The 20,765-nt window shown below is 38.9% G+C and overlaps 1 protein-coding gene across 2 annotated transcripts in view; it reads right to left on the bottom strand.

Annotated features, from left to right (window-relative positions):
* TMEM163 (transmembrane protein 163) overlaps positions 1-20,765 on the bottom strand; it is a 114,116-nt gene that overhangs the window by 32,394 nt on the left and 60,957 nt on the right. For both annotated transcript variants that reach the window (XM_064514624.1, XM_026108751.2), the window contains 2 exons: positions 16,284-16,327; positions 15,087-15,178 (listed from right to left, as the gene is read on the bottom strand). In XM_064514624.1, the coding sequence (XP_064370694.1) occupies positions 15,087-15,178; positions 16,284-16,327 (136 nt within the window). The remainder of the gene's footprint in view (positions 1-15,086; positions 15,179-16,283; positions 16,328-20,765) is intronic.

The raw sequence follows: 20,765 nt of genomic DNA, 5'->3' as shown, positions 1-20,765 counted from the left end.
TACTGTATAAGGCTCACATTCATTAAATTTCCCCACGTTTTTCCAAAAGTGTGTATCCTTCAATATCTACAAGTCAGCTCTTATTGCTATTTCACCTCATTTTTATTTTCCCCAATAATACTGAGCTTCACATCTTACATCACTAGTTTAAGGATCCGCATTTTGTGGTCTTTGCTCCTGGTACTAATGTGTAAATGCTTCAGGCGTTCCTTAGAGACAGTATACACTACTCTACCCGAATTAGGCCCAAAGCTTTCCTTAACCATGTTACTTACACAGTGTTTCAATCAATATGACTCTCTCCTTTCCTCTTTTCATACAGTGTTGTGCTCACCAACCGTCTTCATCCATTGCTGTACCTTGGATCACCTCATTTTTTTGATTACTTGGATTACTTGGGTTTTTTTGATTACCTTTACACTTTGCAGTGTAAAGAACCTTGCTTACCTTACTCACGTAAAACATTTATAATAATTTCAGTAGAGCTACTAAGTGGAACATGCCAAAGAGAACCAAAAGAAAAGTAATTATAAACACTGGAGTTTCTACTAATATTTGTCTTCAGGTAGAAATGATATTCTTATATGTTTGCAAAGCTGCCATCAAAACAGGCTTCAGTTCCCCATTCAATTCTCTGTTTGCTATGATACTATAAATAAATGATGATACTCCTATTCACTACATATATTTCTGTTATCTTCCAAGGGCCAGAATACTCTAATTTATTTTAATTCTCAATTTTTTTTTTTTTTTTTTTTTTTTTTGGTTTTAAGAATCTTAACATGATAGATTTTTCAAAAAGAAACGAATTTTTCAGCAGGAGAACAAGTGGAACACTTTGCCCAGAAAGGTTGTGCAGTCTTCCTTCTTGGAGGTATTCAATACCCGACTAGAGCTCTGAGCAGCCTATTCTGATCTCATTGCTAACTCTGCTTTGAGTAGGAGATTGGACTAGAGACCTCCTGAGGCCCCTTCCAACCTGAATTATCCTATGATCCTATGAAGTTTTATTCATGAAATCTTTATCTCTGCAGGCTCTGTCAAGATCTTTCAGCACTAATGGCTCCTAACAGACCACAGAAAGGGAAATGTTAAAATCTCTACAGGTCATTTTCACTGCTGGAGTTAAGAAGTAGTGTTAAAACTATTACTCTGCAAGGAACTGTACGCCATCATCAAAATGTGCTGCAGGCCAATATGTGCAATATGAGCTCTAAGCCCAGGAACAATGTGAGCTTTTTCAGCAAAGCTGAACAAATCAATTTTATGCAGGATACAGGATTTAATCTCTGTATAAACCTACTAATAAATCCTCTGGGGTTTAAAGGAAAAAAATAAATGATAAAACTAATTAATTTAATAAAAAACACTAATATGCTGATTCCTGTTTCCAGATGATTTGAAAGGATTTTAGTATTAGTGGGTGACAGACCGAGTGATCGTGTATGGGATCACATAGGGAAAGTCATATGGCACAATGCTGCAAGGCAACTGCCCAAGAGGTTTTTACTATGTCAGGAGTTAGGAAAATACATTTTGAAAATACAGTGTTCATTCACTTTCTAATTCTGTATCTCTCTCTACATTTTTCTGAATCGTCTTCTATGTCTAGCCACGCTAGAGGAGCACTTCTTTTCTTCTTCATTTTGCTGCTACTCTTGTTTTCATCCTTTCTTCCTGTAATGAAATACAAATTCCATTCTGTGAATGCTCCTTAATTAGTACCTTGGAGCTTACAATAATCTGTACCACAGTTCCTCTGTAACATATCATCTTCCTGACGACAGGCAATTAGCCTGTTTAAAGAGAGCTATGCCTACCCTCATTTAATATTTGTATTATATCAGCACTTGCAGTCTGATTATAGTAGCTAGGTATAAAATTTCAGTCAGAGCCAGCCCAAGATTTCCCAAAAGTATAGGAAAAATTGAATGCTGATACTCAAAGGATGAGAACTTGGTGGAACAAAGTTCATCTTTCGCTCACCAACAAACTATTTTGTGGTGGCAGATCAGTAGGTTCCAGCTGACAGGGATGAAACAGAGCAGGGTAGAGAAAATGGAAGAGGACTGAGAAAAGTCAGTGGATAAAGAACATATGATGGGAAAAAGTCAGAGGACATTTTGGACAGAAGGGGCTGAGAGAGGTCATTTTGGTTTGCTAGCATTTTGGCAGCTAAGGGAAGGCTGGGATGTTGCAGGTGACAGCCTTTCTTTGCCTTCTCTTTCCCCAGTCTCTACTGCAACCCATGTGCTCCCAAGACCCACAGCTCTTCTTCAGTGGCAAGAGGACACAGCCTGTTCAGACCAACTGCACACTATGCCATAAGCCCAGCTCTGCTGCCAATTATCTTCAAAACAGACACTAGAACTACAATGCAGCTGTTCATGAGGATTTGCTCCTTGCTGCCCATGTTGCAATACTGCAGAGAAGAGAGAATCCTAGCCACAAGTTTTATTATTAGGATGATATCCAGAACCATGAAGATTGTAAAATCTGCCTCATAAACTCATTAAAGAATTTCCTCTACTAAAAAGAACAACTACTAACCACTGTGGTGTATTACTGTAATACATCAGTAAAAGATAATGCAATGTCAGCCTCATCTTGAGTTTCCCTGCTTTTTTCTCATGCTCTACAGCTAGAGCTGAAACTTCATGTCCAATTAGACAGCTGCATTGCTTCCTTATGCTTGTGGTGTAGCTTATTTATTACCAGGTTTAGTTATTGATGAGGGCTTGAACACCAAACTATACAGAATCACAGCTGTCCAGAGGGTTTACACCTGCCTGTTGCAGAGTGAAGAGGGAATAGCATCATTGCAAAATGCACAGGAAATAAGCAGGCTCACTGTTCATTGCGTGTCCCATAATCTACCTCCCACTGCCAGAACCTGGATCAGCACTATTACAGACACGGCTTTTTCTTGACATGTGGGGGTTGGGGGTGCAGATTATGAAACAAATAGGATTCATTTAAGTAATATTCCAAATCATCATTGAAAGCAAACTTCTCAAGAAAGAAAATGTACAATGTCCTCACATGGTCTTACCTCATCTTCCACAAAATACAGGGGAAATGCTGTTTATATTTGAGGACTCAGGTGAGCTATGCTAGAGATCCATTTCATGCTGGAAAAGCTACTGACCTTTTCAAACTTTTATTATCCTCAGGAGTTTCACTACTTGCTGGAAACGAGGGTATTTACATCCTCTAAAAACGTGGAGCTGAACTAGGGCAACAGTTCCATAAATAATTTGATTTTCCAGGTATTAAATATCTGCCAATAAAAGCTTATTGAAATGTCTACAACTTACAAGATTCTGAAAACTCTTACGACCTATTTTCTGCTTCCTGGTCTGTACAGACTGTACAATTGTACTTCTGGTACGCCTGCTTTATAATCATCCTCAGGGCTTGTGAAGTGATGATCATGTTCCTAGCCTGAACAGCTGAAAGAGGTTATCAGAGCTTCTTTCATTCCTCTGAAGATGGAAATTAAAGCCTTATGAGAATTTCTGTAATACTAATTTTTATGGCGATTATTAAATTCCAGCACAAGACAACACTATACTCCGAGTATATATTTGTGAATACTAGGCAATATACACAAATACTGCCTAATAAACTACCAGTGAAGTCAAAGGAAAGACTTTTATCAATTCAATAGATTTTGGATCTAGCTCCAGTAAAATCATTGCCAAGTCTACAGATGCCACACTTTTAGAAACAGATTTTAGAATGTATAAATATACACATTTGCTATTTCATATTTAATATAAATTCTATGTGTGAGGATTTTGTGTGTGTGTGTATATAAATGTATGCACACATGCATTTCTGCCTGAGTAAGAGCAAAGTTTATGATTGCTTGACTGTTTTTCTTTGCCTGAACATAGGATAATGGATTTATGTAGAAATGATGCAGTCTAATGAGTCAGCCTAGGGAAGCAACTCTAAAACTTGTACCAGTATTGTACCTGAATGCAGTATTTGGCTAAATATTTTAGAGAAAAATTGCTTTAGAGATTTTGAGTATGGTTAAAAAAAAGCTGTATTTCTTCTCCTATAAAATAGATACTCAAGCGTAGGTGAACACTTATTTTTCAAACTATACTGCACTGGTAACAGGGACATGCATGTGTCACATGAGGTCCCACTCACGGTGGTTTAGAACTGAACAAGAACTCTGAGTCCAGTCTGCAGCTATTCGGAGTTTGTAGAAAATCTCTACGTATTTGACATTTTTCCAGATCACTTACTTATTCCATTCACTCTTTACAAAAGATTTTTTCCTCCAGCCACAGAGGTTTGCCCTTAACTGTGGGTAGGCGTGGATTTTGCCATCTGTGCATCAAAACTCTTTCCCGTGTAAGGCACGGATAAAATTATCCAGTTTCTTCAGATGTGACTGATACTGTTGGGTCTGAATTGAGAGGATTATTTTCATTCAACACCACCTAAATAGACAGTGTTCATTTAGTAAGGCTAACCAATACAGCAGAGCCAATCTGCACATAACAATTTAAATACAGTACAAATACTGAAAAGCTTCATTTTTTTTCTTACGGTGAACCAAGATAGAAAATACCTTGCAACCATACAGATCAGTATGCTGTCTTACTGTGAATCAGACAGGAAAAAAAAAGAAGGGTCAGACCTAACCTGGCAGTATGACAGAGCTATTTTTTCCCATGAAAGGCTATTTCCAATTCTTTTAAGCTTTGGGTACAGAAGTAGGAAACATGATGATCCCCATATTGCATGCCTAAAAATAACACACATATACTTAATGTAACTTAAGTAAGGCATGACAAATAGCCCATGACAAAAAACTGGGATACATATTCTTAAGCAGTGTCATCTGAACATAAGCAAGAGAGGAGAAGGGGATTCAATCACTTCAGAAACAGAGGTTCACTCTGTTCCAGGCTCGCACCTGTCATTACGTTTTCTCAGTAAGAAAGAAGTCTTCAGGATAATTCAGGATAAACCAAGCCCTCACATTTGCTCACCAGCCACACAAGACCTGCCTTCTTCCTTTAGCCAGCAGACATGGTTCTGCAAGAGATGGTGATGGTTCATTACAGAATTTGCAGAGGATAGTACAAAAAAGGGCAATTCCAGTGACCACCACAAAGCTAAATTCACCGGTGCAATGAAGGCTCTGGAGTGCCCTTGATTTGGACACAAGAGACAACAGAGCAAAGGTAGATTTAGGATTAGAAAGAGTAAAGCAGCGTAGAGTACTAAGGTATCATTTCATGAAGCCAGACATTTTTCCCTAGCAACTAAAGAGGGATGCTATGTACATATCTGTACTCCCCCTAGCTAACAAAAATGAGCTGCACCAGAAAGTAAGTTCAGGAGAAGGAGGTGTCAAAGGAATATTTATCCATAAGATATCTATACTGACAAGGGGAACACTATGGCAAAGGAGAGTTGCTTAAGGTACTTTCAGGGTGGCTGTCTGCTTACTCTACATAGAATTGTTCAGATCGTTTTATTCCTGCTGTTTACTTAATCATTCTCCCTTAAGCACAGTTTCTGCTTTGTACACAGATTCAGTACTTTTTAGGGAAAACCATTGTTCATCATGGACACACAAGATGAGGAATTTAATTTCCCCAGATTTTTCACTGGGGAATTAAAACTCATGTTTTTCAATTTTTAAAGGGTTTCCAAGGTATTTGAATCCACTTCTTGTTGCTTCATTAAACCTGAGAGATGAATTACATCTTGAGCTAGCAGTACTTACGTATTTTTGAGCAGAAAAGAAACCCAAAGTCCCCACTGTGTCACAATCTTTCCAGTAATTTGGGGTGATTTATGTTTGCTCTAATTTATTTTATTCCTCACATCCTTTTAAACAGTTTTCATCTCCCTGAAAAATACTACACTGGTAACACAGCTGTGAAAATTTAAGGAATGTATCAAAGCACAACATGTGAATTCTGTCTGAAATGGGATCTCTCAGCCTATCTCAGTCAGGCTGCAAACTCTATTTTGACCATGAGGCTTGTTTATCTTGTCTGCTATCTTTTGTCCTCATATTGGTCTAAAATCATGGAATTACAGGGGAGAAAAATTCCAAGGCCCTGGCACCAGGTATAGAAACAACAATAGTCAACTTTCCATTTAAACAGAGCACACTTAAAGAAAGAAATGGCTGCTGCTCTATGCAGACCAGTCTCCCAAGTCTAAATTCCAGAAGAGAAGATTACTAAGCAACTGGGAAAGGTTTCTGATCGCTTAATAGGCTTCTCCAAAGGTCACATGCCTAAGAAGATACACACTTATAGAAGAAAAATTGTTTTGTTAAAAGCTGTGTCCTTCTAGCTAAATATCCACTGGTTTGGGGGAGTATATAAGACACTGATAAGCCTACTTGCTGCCTTGCCCCATTTATCTGAAGAGGTTACTTCTGACCAAAAACTGCAAACAAGGCATATTCTGGGAAAGAATGCCAAAGCTGTTGGTTAACCTTGAAGACCAGCACTCACCCACAGTCCTCTGTATCTGTGAAAAGATAACTGACAGAAAGTATGTTCCCAGGACCTAAAGAAACCAAAGGAAGGGAATGGTAGCCTGGTAAGTCTAGGGTACTCTAAAAAGGCTGTTGATATCATATTCACTTCATATGATGCTTTTAAGCATCGTAATTGTCGTATCATACTGTTACACTGCCATAAATTTCACCCCTACTGCGTAAAGTCTTAGAAAGCTGTCAGAACAATATCCTTTTTCTCTTCCTCCCTTCATTACACTGGATTCCTGGAGAAGTTCTCTGACAACTGAAAATCACAATGAACCACCACCAGGTTCTTTCATCAGACAGAAAAAAAGGCACAACAAAACTGAGTGCTCACAAGCTGAAGCCAGATATATTCAGATTAGAAATAAGATTTCTTTCTTTCCCAGTGAGCTTAATTAAACATGGGAACGGAGTACTGAAAGCTGTGAGAGGTCTTCTGAGTGTTGCAGTCCCTAAGGAAGCATCCAGTATCTTTCTAAGAGATTGGTTTTAGCTCTAACTGAAGCTGGGAATTCTTGGATCAAGCTCTGAAGTTTGTGCTATTCCAGATGTCAAAATAGTTGAAAATACTAGTTCATTCTGCCCATAACATTTAAGAACAGTGGAAGCATTCTTCACTTGACCAATGGGTACAAGCACTCTGGTAAGATCAAATCTAGCTCCCACAGCTGAGGCATAATGTGTGGAGATGAAAGGTAAGCTGACACATGGCAAAGATTTTAAATGCCATCTAACATCAAAGCTGTAAAGATTGCAACACCTTCCCAGTTCTTGCTCCACTGTTTTTAAATACAGCATAAGGCAAGAAAAGCTATGCAAAATAAATACAGGAACAGAGATAATTTAAGCCACCTACTGTTCCAAGTAAAGTATCATCTTATCATAAAGAAAGAGCATTCCAGAATAAGATATTTCCCCACTGAGGATAGCAATGTCTATTTTCACCTCGCAAAAACCTTTCTCAGCAGCAAGCAGAGATATGACAGATATCTGCACCCTTATTTGACACACAGGACTCTATCTAATTCCTGTTATTTTAATATTACAGTCAATGTTTTGGATGATGGCTTCACAAATATAAGAATAAAAGACTTATCTGCACTCCTTAGGTACAATATCATAGCAACATTGAGCGCCAGGAGTTCATTATGAATTATTTGCCATGATACAATTCACTTTTCTTATTACAGTAATAAAGGTAGAAATAGCTGGAGTCTGACATGTGCAATCAAAAAAACAGTCCAAGAAATGTGAGCTTTCTGCTCTTGGCTTTCTGGCAGCATGCTAATTATGAGTAAGCTTTCCTATTTACTCTGGCACTGGGTTAAGAAAGATGTTGACAGACTGCTTCTTTGGAAACACCGAATTTAACTCGGTATCATCAACAAAGTAATACATAATAAACACCAGCTGCAACTGTCAAGAAACACAATGTTAAATATGCTGCACAGAGCTAGTTTTTGTAATACCAAAATACAAGCCCAAACAAAACCCATTAGCCAAAAAAATCCTACGAGCAATGGATGCTAAGGACATCAGCAGATATTCAGCCCCTGCTGCCATCGTATAGAAATTCAAGACTGTAGCTCTGTAACATAACAATGGAGTTATTGCTTCATAACCTGAAAAGCAGTATTACTTCATTTGACCTGAGCAGGCTGCCAACACTCTATTATTTTAGGACAAGCAAAGTCCTGTTTCCCTGAACAGAGGAGGAACCAAACAGGAGATGGTCTCTTTGTTCCTAGTTTCAAATCTTTTCCAGCCTACTGTATATAAAAAGCTCTGTAAGGCTTTTTCACAAGGCTGTGAGCCCAAACTTTGTTATTCTATTTTCTCAAGCTTTCCTTTTTCATTGGTATTTCTCGCCATCTCCTCAAACAGAGTTCTATCACTCATATCCAAATCCTTCAGTCTTTCATCCTTGAATTTATCAGATCAAAGAGTCGTCCTTTGGCTGCAGAGCTAGTTAATACTTCGACCTCTCAAGAGACATTCTTCCAGGTCCCTAATGCTTCAGTCTTCTATAAAGAAATTATTTCTGCTGCTATTTACCTGTTTTTTTTCTTTTTTTAACCTAAAATCACTGTTACCACATCAATTCCAATGAAGTTAAACCCAAACTATAGAAATACTGCAAACCACTGAGAATCGGAGCCAGTTCTTCTAGATATAGCAATAAATGCTACACTCATGTAAATGACAGACATTTCTCTCTTGGCACAGTGTGGTCACACCAGCTCTAGTTCAGGTGCCTGTGTTTCACTGCACAATGTAAATACACCTCATGCTTCCTGGAGAGGTCAGTTAATGTATTTTAGCTCTTCCCTATTTCTCAGAGACACTGTCAGGTGAGCTTCATTAAAGTCAAAGGACCATTCAGAGACTTTCTAAATCTGTGGGTTATCTATCGTATCTATCTAATTAGAGAGGCAGAAGATGCAGCAGTAAGTGGAGTGGAAGAAGTAACCTCAGAAAACCATTCCTGAAAGGAATTGTACAAACTGATGACAGTTAAAGATACAGAGGAAACAATAGATCTGCACTTTGTCTTTTTCCCACGAGACCAACTGTTGTTTTAGGCAAGAAGTGAATTGGCAAGATGTAACAAAACCTACAAAATGACATGCCAAATTTTTTTGCCCAGCAGAGAAATATTTACTTTGATTAATGGACAGCTCCATAAGTGTTTCACTGATGTAGTTTGCTTATTTATGGGCTTTATTTAAGTACATATTCAAATACATAACCTTGTTGTAATAACTTTTGTTCCTGTCTCATGTTCATAAGAGTTACAGTAATGGCTCAAACAGCTGCTCAGCTCTTTCGAGGAAGATTACACAGACTGGCAGCAGAACTTCACAATCAAAAACATGCATCAAAAGACTGTTATCTCAAAGCCAAATTTGTGTTTTAAGCCTGCTGTTCCAAAGCCAAATCTGTGTTTTAAGCTTCCTGTGCTTGCCTCAGTGAAAGCCAGGCCAGCCCAGACACATTCATCAAACGTTTACAAACTACGTTAATCAGCAAGGCTATCAAGTAGCTAAGAGCTGGACAAGTTCAGCTGGTGACCTCCTATTTTCAGTGACTAAACCTACTGCTGGCACAGCTTCCTAAGAGGAGAATGATTCAAGTGAGTGGTTGGAACAAAAAGGTTATGGTGCTTCTGTCCAGGTGCTACGATTTGCTTGGAAGAATCCCATGGGATATGGCCCTGGAGAGAAAAGGTGTCCAAGAGAGCTGGTTGGTTTTCAAGGATCACCTCCTCCAAGCTCAAGAACGGTCCAGCCCAACAAGCACACAATCAAGCTAATGCAGCAAGAGACCTGCACAGATGAACAAGAAGCTCCTGAAAAAACTCAGATATGAAAAGGAAGAATCTCACAAGGGATATGAGGGGCAACAAGTAAGGCTTCTACAGGTACACAAGCAGCAGAAGGAAGGCTAAGGAAAATGCGAGTTTGCTGCTGAATGGGGCAGGGATGTTGGTGACAAAGGACACAGAAAAGGCAGAGGCACTCAGTGCCTTCTTCACCTCAACCTTTACCAGTAAGATTTGCCTTCTGGAATCCCAGACCTCTGAGACAAGTGCAAAAACCTGGAGCAACAAAGACTTACCTTCTGTGGAGGAGGATCAGGTTAGAGAACACTTAAACAAACTGGACATACAACAGTCCATGGGACCTGACAGAGTGCACCCATGAGTGCTGGGGGAGCTGGCCAATGTCATTGCAAGGGCACTCTCAATATTCTTTGAAATGTCATGGAAATCTGGACAGGTTCCTGAGGCTGGAAGAAGGCAAATGCCACCCCTATCTTCAAGAAGGGCAAGAAGGAGAATCCACGGCACTATAGGCCAGTCAACCTCCCCTCAGTCCTGGAGAAGGTGATGAAGCAAATAACCCTGGAAACCGTTTCCAAACATATGAAGGACAAGAAGGTGATTGGGAGTAGTCAGCATGGATATATGAAGGAGAAATCACACCTAACCTAATATGATAGCGTTCTACAGTGAGATGACTGGCTTGGTGGATGAGGGAGGAGCAGTGGATGTTGTTTATCCTGACTTTAGTAGGGCGTTTGACAAAGTCTCCCATCACATTCTCATTGACAAACTAATGAAGTACAGGCTACATAAGTGGATGGGCAGGTGGACAGAAAAACTAGCTGAACTGCTGAGCTCAAAGGGTTGTGATCAGCAACACGAAGTCCAGCTGGAGGCCAGTCACTAGTGGTGACTGGCCCCCAGGGATCAATAGTGGCGCCGATACTGTTTAACATCTTCATTAATGACCTGGATGACAGGACAGAGTGCACTTCCAGAAAGGACGACACAGACAGACTTTTCTCAGTGGCACCCAGTGACAGGGAAAGAGGCAATGGGCACAAATTGAAATGTGAAAAATTCCATTTAAACATTAAAAAGTAAAACTTTTGTTTACCGTGAGGGTGACTGAACATTGGACCAAGTTGCCCAGAGAGGTTGTGGTGCATCTATCCCTGGGGATATTCAAAACCTAACTGGACAAGGTCCCAAGCAACATGTTCTAGCTTGCCCTGCTTTGAGCAGGGGGCTGGACTCAATGATCTCTGGAAGTCCCTTCCAACCTCAACTGTTCTATGATACTACGATTCTGTATCAAGTCTATAGGCACAGCACTGCCAATAAATTCTCTCATCATGAAGGAGCAAGATGCACCAGGCCCAAAGCACACAGGTAGGGGCTCTATTATATTTCTGCAGTCTCTGGTTTAATCAACTACATCAGAGTATATTCCTTCCTGTCACCTTTTCCTCTCACGAAGAAAAACAGGGAACTGCAAGAACTTTATTTTGGTCATCGCTTTCATCTTTTGTTCAGCCCTCTCTTCTTTCTTGGATTTCTTGATCATTGCTTTGTTGATGATTTGTTCAACACTTCTAACTTCCCTGTATGTTTATTTGCAATCCAAGAGATCATGCTGAGCAAATCTAGCACTCACAAATCATGTACTCAAACTCTCTTCCCAGACATCTGTAGTCCTTCCCAATTCTTGCATTTCCTCAAGATCTATGATTCTTTCAACTACCATTCAAATATACATGGAAACGTACTGGCCTGTTGAGAGATTTCATCCTCCTTTATCTGATTGTCAAAACAGAAAATGGTGAAGTGGGAAACAATCCAAAAGTACCAGTCACAAACATATCAGATGTTCAGCCCACTCCTACATCCTTCCATTAATAATCTGGCTAGACAGGATGAAGCAGTGTCTCGCAAGTCTTACAGTCTTATAGTGGTTTTCACCTGATTTATGTGAATCTTGATTATATTTTCAAAGTCACTTGATATATTTACAAAATAAAGCATAAAAAAGTCATTACAAAAGTTAAGACACACCTTGAGCCCAGCCAGATATATCTTTTCATGATGACTTAAAAATTCTTTATCAATAAGACTTCAGAAGCCTGCCAGCAAGCTTCAGCTTTTCAGGCCACCAATGTCAAAGAATTTTCAGGAAAGATCGATCCCAAAGGTTGAGTTTAAACATATTGTGTAGTTACTGCACGTGAACCATCGAAAGAATCAGCAAAGATGTGCCCTGTCCATCTCCAATCACATGTACACTGAAAAAGTAACTGCTCATCTTGTTCCACAAAATTAGACATCAAATGAATTAGTAAAAATGAAATGACATCAGTTAAACTCTGTAGGGCAAATTTTCATGCCAATTACAGTACTACGATCCCCCTGAAGTCAAATGGAATTGCATGAGTTTGACTTAACAGAATTTGGCACATTGAGTTGATACCTGCTGTTCATTCTGAGCACCAGCTTATGAAAGGTTGCATCTCTAACTTCCATATGGCTATATTCTCAAGAGCTATTACACAGTTCTTTTATATCTTAGCATTTTATTGTAAGTATTTAATTCATAGTGCATCATGAGTCAGGCTGTATTCTCTATATCTTTTCTTTTCTTTTTTAATTTTTATCTTTATGTTCTCTCTCAACAAAGTCTAACAGTAGATCTAACTTTGACCTCAGTAAGAGGCTTTCCACTGATTTCAACACATTTCGAATCAATCTCTTGCTGTCAAGTGTCCAAAATATGAATTTTTATAACTCTGCAATATGTAATTTATTGGCGATTGCACTTAGCTCCTGTCAAGGAGCACAGGAATATGGGTTACTTTCAGATACGTTAGAACACACACAAATGTAACATTTAGATCAATAAAAGACAGAGCTACAAATAAAGAACTAAACTGAACACGCTCTGGTATACCTTATTCTGCTAAATAGCAGCAATGCATCAACAAAACCCCAGAGTTTTGCACAGGCACGTAGCTCCCATGCTAAGGCAAAGTATGGCTAGGCACACAGGAACATGAATAATGCACAGCATGACATAAGCACCTACACGAATTTCCACCAAACTGTCCAGGAGTCTGAAAGCAGACTTCCCCACTGAGGCACTGGCACACAGAAAACAAGAACTGTGAAAGAACAGGTGTAGTTATAGACAAATATGATACAAAGATTATTTACAAGATAAGCAAGCAGCCAAGAGGAGCCATGCAACATTTCCCCAAAGTAGATGAAAAGTAATTACATGCAGCCTTTCAAGCAAGATGTTGAGCAAACACAATAGGAAATTATAAATGTGTCTCCCTCAAAAATCTGACACAATTAATAATTGTCTTAACAGATACAATCACCTCTTTGCTCGTCTATACCATGATTCTCTTGTCAGTTTTAGAAACAGAGAGATAACCAGATTGCCTATCCAGTGATAAATATTCCCAGCATACAGTAGTGTTCTTTGACTCAATGCTGATCTCATCGTGTAACCTTAGCTGTCTTCAACTAGAGGGCATGGCAAGTAATTCATTGACTTAATTTAGCCTTATGAAAAGCAGAGGGATTATATGAAAGCAAGTTAAAAATAAGCATAAAAAGCAGGAAAATATGCTTGCCACTTTGCTTGTTCACTTTGCTGCCTTGGCCATAGGGATATGCTGATTCTTCTTTTGTATTGGGATTTATTCTCTCCATAAAGTACTTCATAAGGTTCACTTGAAAAAGCTCAGCAGAAGGGGATTTCAAAAGTATGTTTATTAAATGTTGATGAGGATCTCTGTGGACGCCCACAAAAGCAAGATATGAAGGAAATGTCTGTTAAGATGTCCAAATTTGTACAGGAAAACTAATTTTAATCAAATATTTCTGGACTTATTTTTATGAATCAATGCTACATCAGTATTCTGTGGCCTTTAATTCCAAACTATTATGTATGGAACCCTGCCAGAGAGGAATTGACAGCACTGGCAAGCTGTTGCATTGAAAAATACTGTTCACTGTTTTCTTAGGTTTTAGGTAGGGACCATGAAGACAAGTTTGAGTCCCTTCTGTTTTTTTTTAAATGATCCTCAGAGTTATACAAAAGCTCAGTCTCATCAGGTTTCCCATCTTGAGGAAGGGACTACATTAATGGTGCTTCAGGATAAAAGCTACTGTATCACCCTGTATTTCAAAATTGCAGTCTATTTCAGAGAGATAGTTACCTTCGAACAAGCCAGATGGGGTACTGCTAGCTATGGCACCACATAAGAACAAAGCTGACAAATTGAGATTATGCTGAACTCTACGCTGCCCACACTGCACTACAATTTTCCATCTAGATATACCCTAAATTTGTGTAGGAGGTAAAGCTCCTTTTTATGCACTAGCTGGAACAATTCCTTAGCCAATCTCCACCTGATCTTCTCAGCTCTCACACGCATTGCCAATAGAAATGCTACAAAATGAAATGCTGCAGAATATAACTTCCACTGTGATAAATATTGCACAGCAGACTAAAGACCATATCATTCACACAACAATCATTAAATGTGCTTGCTTTGTAAGCATATACTTTCTTCCATAAAGATGACATGCCACTATTGATATACCCTTACTTAACAAAACAGCAGTAGTTCCATAATAAAAGCATGTCTCTCTCTCTCTTTGTACAGTAGTTATAAGAGACATACGTCATCCCACTATCATATCACCACCAAAGGCTCAATTTTATCAGGTGTTCTGCAACCTCAACTTCTGATAATATCACTAAAACCTGAAGTGATTTAGATTCAAAGAGCAGGGATTCAACATTAAAATTTATGGTCCAATCTTGTTAAGGGAAGCACAAGTATAATACAAGCATCTATTTTAAAAGCTTAGTCTGGTGAGAATTATCTAGTGAAATACAAAGTAAGAGATGTATAAATCCATTATATATTGCAAATACAGCTCATTTGATACAGATGCTGCCGGGAAAAAAAAACACAAAGCCCTAACTATTACCATCCTGGCTGAAAAAGATTCCCACCACAGGGAGGTTTGCCCAAGTAAAGGCTCCATGTTTGGGATCAAGCAGTAAATGGACATAAGGAATGAATAGCTGCTGACATGACAGAAGACTTGCTGACGTGTTTCTGTCAGAGCTCTGGAATCTGTAACATCACAGCTTGACAGCAAAAGCTCTGCAGGCCTCTATCAAAGCCAAAAGTAATTAAGTGTACTTACATGTACTCCCTGTGTGCAGAATGTACAGCAGCTGCGTTGCTGTAACGCCACAGAACTATCACTGATGACAAAACATCCAAGGTAGCATCAAACTGAAAGAGATACAGAGTGAATTGTTTTGTGGGCCATTAATGTGCCCTGTACTTACAGCAATGCATTTATCATGCTGCACAGGCACAAAGCAGCTTCAAAGATATCATTTTAATGAAAGTAGGATTTACATTCATTAAATTGATCTCCACATTTCTGCCATATATTATTGTACAATAATACACTTTAGAGCTCAGTAAATCAATCAAGGGATTAAGAACTTTATGTTTGTAAGCCATTGCCTGTGGAGAAGTTCAAAAAAACAATCTGGCACTGTGGCACCGTGAGAGTTAAAACACTAATGAGATTCTTATGCAAAGACTCTAAAAGAAAAAGTGTTTTAAAATGCCTGTCAAGCACTCCTTTTTCCTGCAAATTCATTAATTTTCTTCGGTAGAAGATGTTGTTTCAGAGCAAACAAATATTAACTTATTTTGAAATCTCAGTTTATTCAAGATTGCCGATTATTCTATATCATCAGCAAAATTGCTGTATTTGTATTTCCAGTAAATGGAGGCATGATGTTAGGTAACACCTACAAATTCTGCAAAATATTGTCTTGTCCCACTGCAAGTCCCCCATATTCAAGTCAAACTTCCTACAGAGTCATATGAGCCAAAATATTTGACATCTGAGTCATTTTACATGTCATTAGGAATATTTTGCTCTGCCACTAATCAGGAAAGTCACAGCAATTATTAGAGAGCAAAACCGTCATTCCAAAGTCAACAGACTTCAATAGGAAAAGAGTCACAGATTTCAGAAGGGAACTTCAGAAATTGGATTGAGAGCCACATGGAAAATGAATAAGCTGAGAAATTCTGTAAAGCAAAAATATATCTGGTGGATAGTATTTATCAATGACAAGATATAAGTATTGATATTAACTCCAGTATAAGATTTCATAGTCAAAAACTGAAAAAGTATAATGAAAACATCTTTATCTATCCCTTCCCAAGGTGTGACTTCAATAATAATTTTTCTGAACCATCACTGATTTTGCACACCTTACCATGAACTTATAACAAGAAAAAAAATGGTACTTCATGTTCAGAAATAGCACATCATAAAAACTGTAGGAAATATTTAAATTGTATCTCTACTTACAGCGAATCCAAACGATGATGCACTGTATCTCATTACGGAGACAGCTAAAGGAAAGAAAATATTATTTAGAATCATTGAAAATCTTTTCTTGGATCCTTCTCTCTTCTCTCAACTGGGAGCTGTGAAACTAGTTTCAGCACATGGGCTTAGTTTCATTCAGTTCCCACTAGAATGATCTGGCTGACACTTAGAAAAGGTCTACAAGAGAGGCCTTGTGCCACAGGAAATGGTGGCAAATGGCTTTTCTTTCTTCCAAAACATTAATGCATTCAGAATTTAGCATACCATTCAGAAACTGTGTGTTTATGGAACATGCTGCCTTTCAGATGAGGTTTTGAATAAACGTATATTGAAACCACAACCTCAGCCTCTCAGAAAACTTTCCCTGACCTAAACTGCTTCGTGCTCCAGCTAGACACAAAAGTCCACTTGTTGACAGAAAACTATGCAGGCCCATCCGAACTTCATGATTACCTTCTTTCTATCAAAAGGACTAAGTATAATTTACACGTCCCCAAGAAATGTTTCAAATTCCATCAGGTCAGCAATTTCCAATGGCCAGAGCATTAGTCAGAAAAAATTTTGATCAGCTCTAATTTTGACTGCATACTGCCACTAGAAAGAAAATGACTGTTTAAAAAACAGCTAACTGGCATCTAAAATACACTGTCATTTAGATAATTTTATTCCATGCATCCTAATTCTATCACCTCACATTTCCCAATTCTAGGAAATATTGTGCCAGCAAAAATAAAACTTTCAATAGCAAGTTAAGCCATCTACTCCGTAGCCTGTAAAATGCTACTGGAATTCCGCTAAGTGGCTAAAATTGTGCATTAGCAATTATAATTTCATGCCTTAAGCCTTAGGCAACAGTGCAAATTTCTACGGCCTTGATGCTGCCATGTTTACACTCATTAAGTAGCACATGAATTCCTGATTACCTTGCTTCCTTCTTGCAAACTGCTGAACACAGATTAGCAAGAGGAAAGGCGGATGACTGCATAGTATGTTAAAAGAAACTTCCTTTTTCCTTCCTTCCTATGTAAAAAGCAACTTCCAAAACTGCCAGCCAGTAAGACTTTTCCAAAATTCCAGCAAATAAAAGAATAAATACCCAAAACTATGGTGAGGAATTTATGCATGCTATAAAATTCCAAACAATATTGGGAATTATTGCCTTAATTTACAAGTGAAGACTTGATACACAAAAATTATGGCTTACAGGACCAACCATAGAATTGAAAGCTCATGAAAGCCGACCTTTTTTTGGCAGTGACATTTTCTGGTTTCCAGGTTCTGCTTTCATATCTGTAATATAGGTCTTACTATAATAATTCTCATGATAGCATTGCAAATCAGTACATGATATGTATAAATCTTGCCGTGCTTGACTTTTGTCTGGCTTGAGCAGGTAATGCCAAATTAAATCCTAAGATCTGAAGGGAAAAGACTGCTAATAGCCCATATTGTGGTTACAATATCATTTGTTCAGGTACGATGAGTGGTATTTTTAGCAATATAGAGGAGGCATTTTTTGATGGTTTTTACTGTAAGCTGCTAACACAGTGGTCACAATCCTAGACTCCAAAATACAGAAAAGGCATTCCACTGACAAAACAGTCAAAACAATCAAAAATTTGGAATTTCAAGTTTTGTACTCAAATAGCAGTTTGTAACATCCTAACATTTCTTGAATGAGGGGATGAGACAGCCTGCTGTAACTTCTCTCCCTTCTATTTTCAAAGGCATACCCCTGCTTTTTGAGAAGGGAAAAAGCATGCATTCACAATGTCCCCCTAAACTCAGTAAAGTCTACTGTCCCTACTGAGTTTACCCAAACGTTGTCAAGCAGTGTGGTTGAGCTGCTATTAGTCAAGAGGTCCAGATTTTGCAAAGCTTTCAACTCAGAAGTTGCTGCCTGTTACCACAGACAGGATCTAGGAGAAAAATTAGTTGCTGGCTCCTCTCTCCTTTTGAGCTGCAGAGAGCCCCAGGCTGGTGAGAGACCATTCCTCTACAGAGTGCAAGGGCTCTCCTAGACAACAATATTTAGAAGAGCTTTGTGAAATATTATCCAACACCACAAGTAGCTGGAACAAGCAATGGCCTGGAAGACAAGAGACATCTTTCCCAACTCGCCTGGCAATCTGGGCTCTCAGTTGACCCCGACTGCCAACCCTGGAGCTTGCCCTGCTCACCTCACTTGGGGGCAGCGGGACAGGCCCTGGCTGGCGAGGCCGCCGGCCGGCTGGCCGTGTTGTTCCCCTCAGCTCCCTGGCCCTTAGGGAGCAACCAGCCCTTGCTGCACCCTGACAGGGACTAGCTAATGTATGCCAGGTAAGAAGGGGACGATCTCAGTGCTTGCTAGAGAGTGAGGAAGCGTAGAGCAGGTGGCCTGCACGGAGAGGAAAAGAGGAACACTAGGGAAGAAGTAGACAACAATGGCAGAGGCTATCACTTGTAGCTGTGACTTCATCAAATTGTAACTGTCATATGCTAACAGTAACACCATGTTTATGAGCAAACTCTATACCATTGAACAGCTCTAGTTTTCTTGCTACATTCTGTAGATTGTGGAGAGAAAAAGAGGACTAACTGAGCCTGTGCTCCTGGATTAAAATGCGTAAAAAGGACTCCACTTTGAACATCTAAGAGGGCTCCAAATAAAGCCTAACAGGATTAATTTTGTTACTCTTTCATGAACAAGTATCAGCTAACTTGGTAAGGAAAACACGTTTTGGTAAAAATAAAAATACTTGAACTACAAAACCAGACTCATTAACAACTTTGTCAATCTTTGGCTGACAAAAGCAATACCTATTTTTTGGTATTTCAGTATTCATTAGAACAGCTTGGCAGAACAGAGCTGCCATGGTTTGACTGTTCTTTTCAGAAACTGTGAGCTACAGTTCTGTGGCACTTGTCTCTATAAAAACCAATTTAAAAATCTTAGAATAAATAATCCCTTTTTTATTTACTTAAGATATCACAAAGGTATCACAACTATTTGGACTAGGTATCACAGATATTTGGACTTTATCCTCACAATTGGCCAAAACACCAAGAAAAGCCATGAAATTCATCTCTGGATTCCCATTTTCTCAAAGTTGAAGAGTGATCAAACAGTAAGTACAGATTAACACCTCCTTCTCATTGTTAAATCATGATTTTCCACACTTCATCTCCCAGGTGGAAAAACAGGCTGTAAGTCTTGGTCAGACTTGCCAGGCAAGAGCTACACTTGACAAGCAGACACTAACTCAGAGTGTTCCAACTGCAAATTTGAACACTGCAATACATAACGATGTCCACCTATCAAATTTTCATTGCATGCTTTTTACTGCTTAGAGGCATAGAGTTTCAAAAACCACATAAATTGCATCAACAAAATACAGATATTCACATGCACACATGAGCTCACAGTGTTCCTGCAGTTATCGTTTTCGTATGATGCAGTTCGAAGCCATGCTTTTCTTTTCCCTTCTTACTTCTATTTCTAGACTGCCTCTGCAGTGGAATTATCTCCTCTACTTTTACCAAATTGACAGCCATTACTCTAATCCAGATTTAGAATAAATTCACTCAATGGTGCCCTTAGAAATGAATATTCAATTTCCACAGGTTGTAAAGTATATACAGATAGCCGGACCTTAAGAATCCTCTAAGGGACATATTTAAAGCATAAGGTCCTCAGTGTAAGAACTATCTTTATTTTTATGTATTCTGCGGCAGTGAATATGCACACCACTAAACAGACAATCTGTTTGGCTTGAGCTATCTGAAACCATAATTAAAAACAAATATTAATCACTGGACCAGTGTCAAAAGCCTGCTCAAACCTTTTAGCTAGCTAGCAGGGAAGACTAGTAGACCACCAGGCCTTGGAAATCCCTACAATACTAAGTTGTAGTGATGCAGGTTAAAAGGCCATAATAAATAATGACAATGTAATGACAGTGTAAGCAACTGAAAGATGTTTCCTCATATTCTTTGATTACTTACGAGTTTCCTAACAGGAATAATAAGCCATTTGTCTTTCTTCCCAAGTCAAGCAACAATGCTAAAGCACCTTCAACATTGTCTTAAGCACATTAATACCTCTAGCTGACGAGTAATGTAATAAAGCTCACTAATAAACCAGCCCAAGTTAATCAGGATGTTTCTCCATGATTCTAGGCTCTATGGCAGACTAAGCATCTATAATAGTTGCATACAGGGGACCAACTAATACAGCTTGACACAATCTGACCATCTCTTGCAAAGACAAAGACTGGGTCCCATTCTATGCACTGAAGAAGAAAGGACTTGTAGGGAAGTACTTTTCAGCATCCAAGCACTTGTGACCCCTGGGTAACAGCCTGATGAATAACCAGTGGTCCTTATGCCTCCAGTATTGCTGCCATGCTCCGCAAACAACAAACAGCATTGCAGGAATGGATCACAGAGTTTTTGCTGAACCCTCATCCCCTTTCTTCTCAA

This window comes from Dromaius novaehollandiae, chromosome 7 (assembly GCF_036370855.1).
Source record: "Dromaius novaehollandiae isolate bDroNov1 chromosome 7, bDroNov1.hap1, whole genome shotgun sequence".
NCBI classification, from domain to species: Eukaryota; Metazoa; Chordata; class Aves; order Casuariiformes; family Dromaiidae; genus Dromaius; species Dromaius novaehollandiae.
Note: the sequence above shows the minus strand (reverse complement) of the source record. Positions and strands in the feature narration are given on the sequence as shown.